The 2,500-nt window shown below is 44.7% G+C and overlaps 1 protein-coding gene across 7 annotated transcripts in view; it reads right to left on the bottom strand.

The window, feature by feature from the left end:
* The window catches only part of for (cGMP-dependent protein kinase for), a 592,330-nt gene that overhangs the window by 35,414 nt on the left and 554,416 nt on the right, over positions 1–2,500 (bottom strand). For all 7 annotated transcript variants that reach the window (XM_076211276.1, XM_076211277.1, XM_076211280.1 and 4 more), the window contains exons 4-5: positions 2,379–2,492; positions 152–257 (exon numbers count right to left, since the gene is read on the bottom strand). In XM_076211276.1, coding sequence (XP_076067391.1) covers positions 152–257; positions 2,379–2,492 — 220 coding nt within the window. The remainder of the gene's footprint in view (positions 1–151; positions 258–2,378; positions 2,493–2,500) is intronic.

The raw sequence follows: 2,500 nt of genomic DNA on the forward strand, positions 1-2,500 counted from the left end.
GACGGTAAACACCCTCTCCATGAGAATCCTGCTTGGAAACAAGCTTCCCAGGACCCTCCCTCCCTCACCTCCTCCTCCTCCTCCTCCCCCTCCTCGCTCCTCCTCAAGGAGACCCAGCCCAGCATCAAGCTGCCCACAATGGTGTACGTACCTCTTGAGGAAGTTGGTGTACTCTGCTTGGCGGATGAGTCCAGTCCTCATCATGATTGTCTGGAAGCACTTCCGGTCGATGGCCCATAGTTTGCACTTGGTGTTGGCTGCCGCGGGAAAGAGTGCCATGAAAGCATCGCATAGGGGGATAAAGGGGGCGGGGAGGAAAAATAGGAGGGAAAACACCGACAACAGCTATCGGTCGTTGAGAAAAAATTAAACGTACGCAATAATATATATATATATATATATATATATATATATATATATATATATATATATATATATATATATATATATATATTACATGAGACGTCACTGCAGGCTCACGAAGAGGATTACGGGAAACAACATTATGTAATGAACCGGTCTGCAGCGTGTGTTCTGATGCTGCGGCAGCTCGCCTGGAACTGCTAAGGGAGTCAAGGCCAAACGATGGGCGACGTCTTCGATCTGCCCCGAAGAACGTGATAACCTGAGGCGATGTCATCTGAAGGAATTGGTTTCCGAACAGTTCGATCCTGAGTACTTGAGCCAGACGGACAGGGACAGGGGGAGGGAGGTGGGAAGGAGGAAGGGGGTGAAATCGTGAGGCAAGAAGAACAGGGGACGGAAAAAAAAGATGGCAAGTAGAAGAACACACACACACACACACACACACACACACACACACACACACACACACACACGCAAACACACACACACAACTAGAGAGGGAGCGGTGGGAGATATAGACTGAGACAAGTTGAGGCAGACTGAGATAGAGATTGAAATAAAGATAGAGAGGAAAGGAAGGGGAGAGGCTGGCGGGAGGGTGGAGAGAAATAGAGATAATGATATGATTATAATTTATTTATTTAAATGGACTGCGTGTAGGGGAACGAAAAGGGGAAGGGTCTGCATGAGTGAGTGTGTGTGTGTGTGTGTGTGTGTGTGTGTGTGTGTGTGTGTGTGTGTGTGTGTGTGTGTGTGTGTGTGTGTGTGTGTGTGTGTGTGTGTGTGTGTGTGTGTGTGTGTAGAGTAGTGTGCTTGCGGAACTCTTCTCGATAGATAGATAGATAGACAGATAGAGAGATGGAGAGACTGGGGGTATGGGGGAAGGCAGAGAATGAGATGGAGACTGAGACAGATAGAGAGAGGGACAGGGAGAGAGGGAGGGAGGGAGGGTTGTGGAAATACGAGTATACGGACAACAACAAGACTACTGTTATGATATTAACGCCGTTCTCCTGAAATACCAACATTAAAACAAACACACACATGTCCTTTGTAGACAGCTGTCCGAGACAACTTAATTCTTCATAAAATACATCAAATGATTTAGAAGGAAGAAGTCTTGATCTAAATAATAAGCATGAAACATGTTGACCTAGTATATGTAAAGAGGTGGGCAAAACGATGAACAGCCGCAGATTGTAGCACTTTACATATACCAAAGTTGGCGGCACACTAAGCATTTCTCCCTAGCATGCTACTTGTTTTTGCTACCTCGTTCGAGAACAAACGACTTCGGTTACGATCTTTTGTTTTTAAAAATTCCAAATGTCAAGTTACTTTTGCGTTATATAGTGAGAAGTTGAATGGCAAGCTAAAAGAAGTTAAACCTATATGAATATTAGACACATTGTTAAGATGTTCCTACGAAGTCTAGAATATTGTAATCGAAGTAATTTCTACTCAAACGAAGTAGCAAAAGTAAGTAGCATGCTAGCCTAGTGTGCCGCCTCCAGGCAAAGTGAATGGCAAGAAAACTATGAGCATAAATGTGGGACATGCCAGAGGCGAAAATTCAAGTTACGAGTTACAAAACTGGGTCTAATGGGTCTTAACAGCACATTTTATAGCATTAACACAGTCCATCACAAAACACGATTATTTTATGATGGTTTTGTATGGGCCATAAAACACAAGTATGTACAACTTTGACATGGGTGGGTATTCTTCAAGCTGACTGTATGGTCATTAAACATGAGTGGTTTTTCTTTCTCTCTAGTTTACTGTTTGAACGCTATAAATAAAACCTTATTCTATAGCGGTGTTGGGGACAAGAAACAAGGCAACATACACCATATATTTTGCGTACCAACATATCAGGTTTATATGTTAAATTTAAGATGTAAACATGAAGAAACTCGATACACGCTCGAGCCGCAGCTTGCAGCGAGGCTAGTTTCCAGGTGCGAGGCTACAAGCGCGCGCGCGCGCGCGCGGGCAGTCGCTTTTCTTACCTTTGATTGTGGCAGTTCTCTGGCAGTTGTACAGGATAGCGAGCTCACCGAAGACCTTGCCCGGGGACATGTAGCATAGGTGTTTGCCCTCCTTGCTCACCTCCACACGACCGTCTGCAAGA

The sequence above is a fragment of the Oratosquilla oratoria genome, chromosome 28, assembly GCF_046742065.1.
Source record: "Oratosquilla oratoria isolate Oo_2021 chromosome 28, ASM4674206v1, whole genome shotgun sequence".
Classification (NCBI taxonomy): domain Eukaryota; kingdom Metazoa; phylum Arthropoda; class Malacostraca; order Stomatopoda; family Squillidae; genus Oratosquilla; species Oratosquilla oratoria.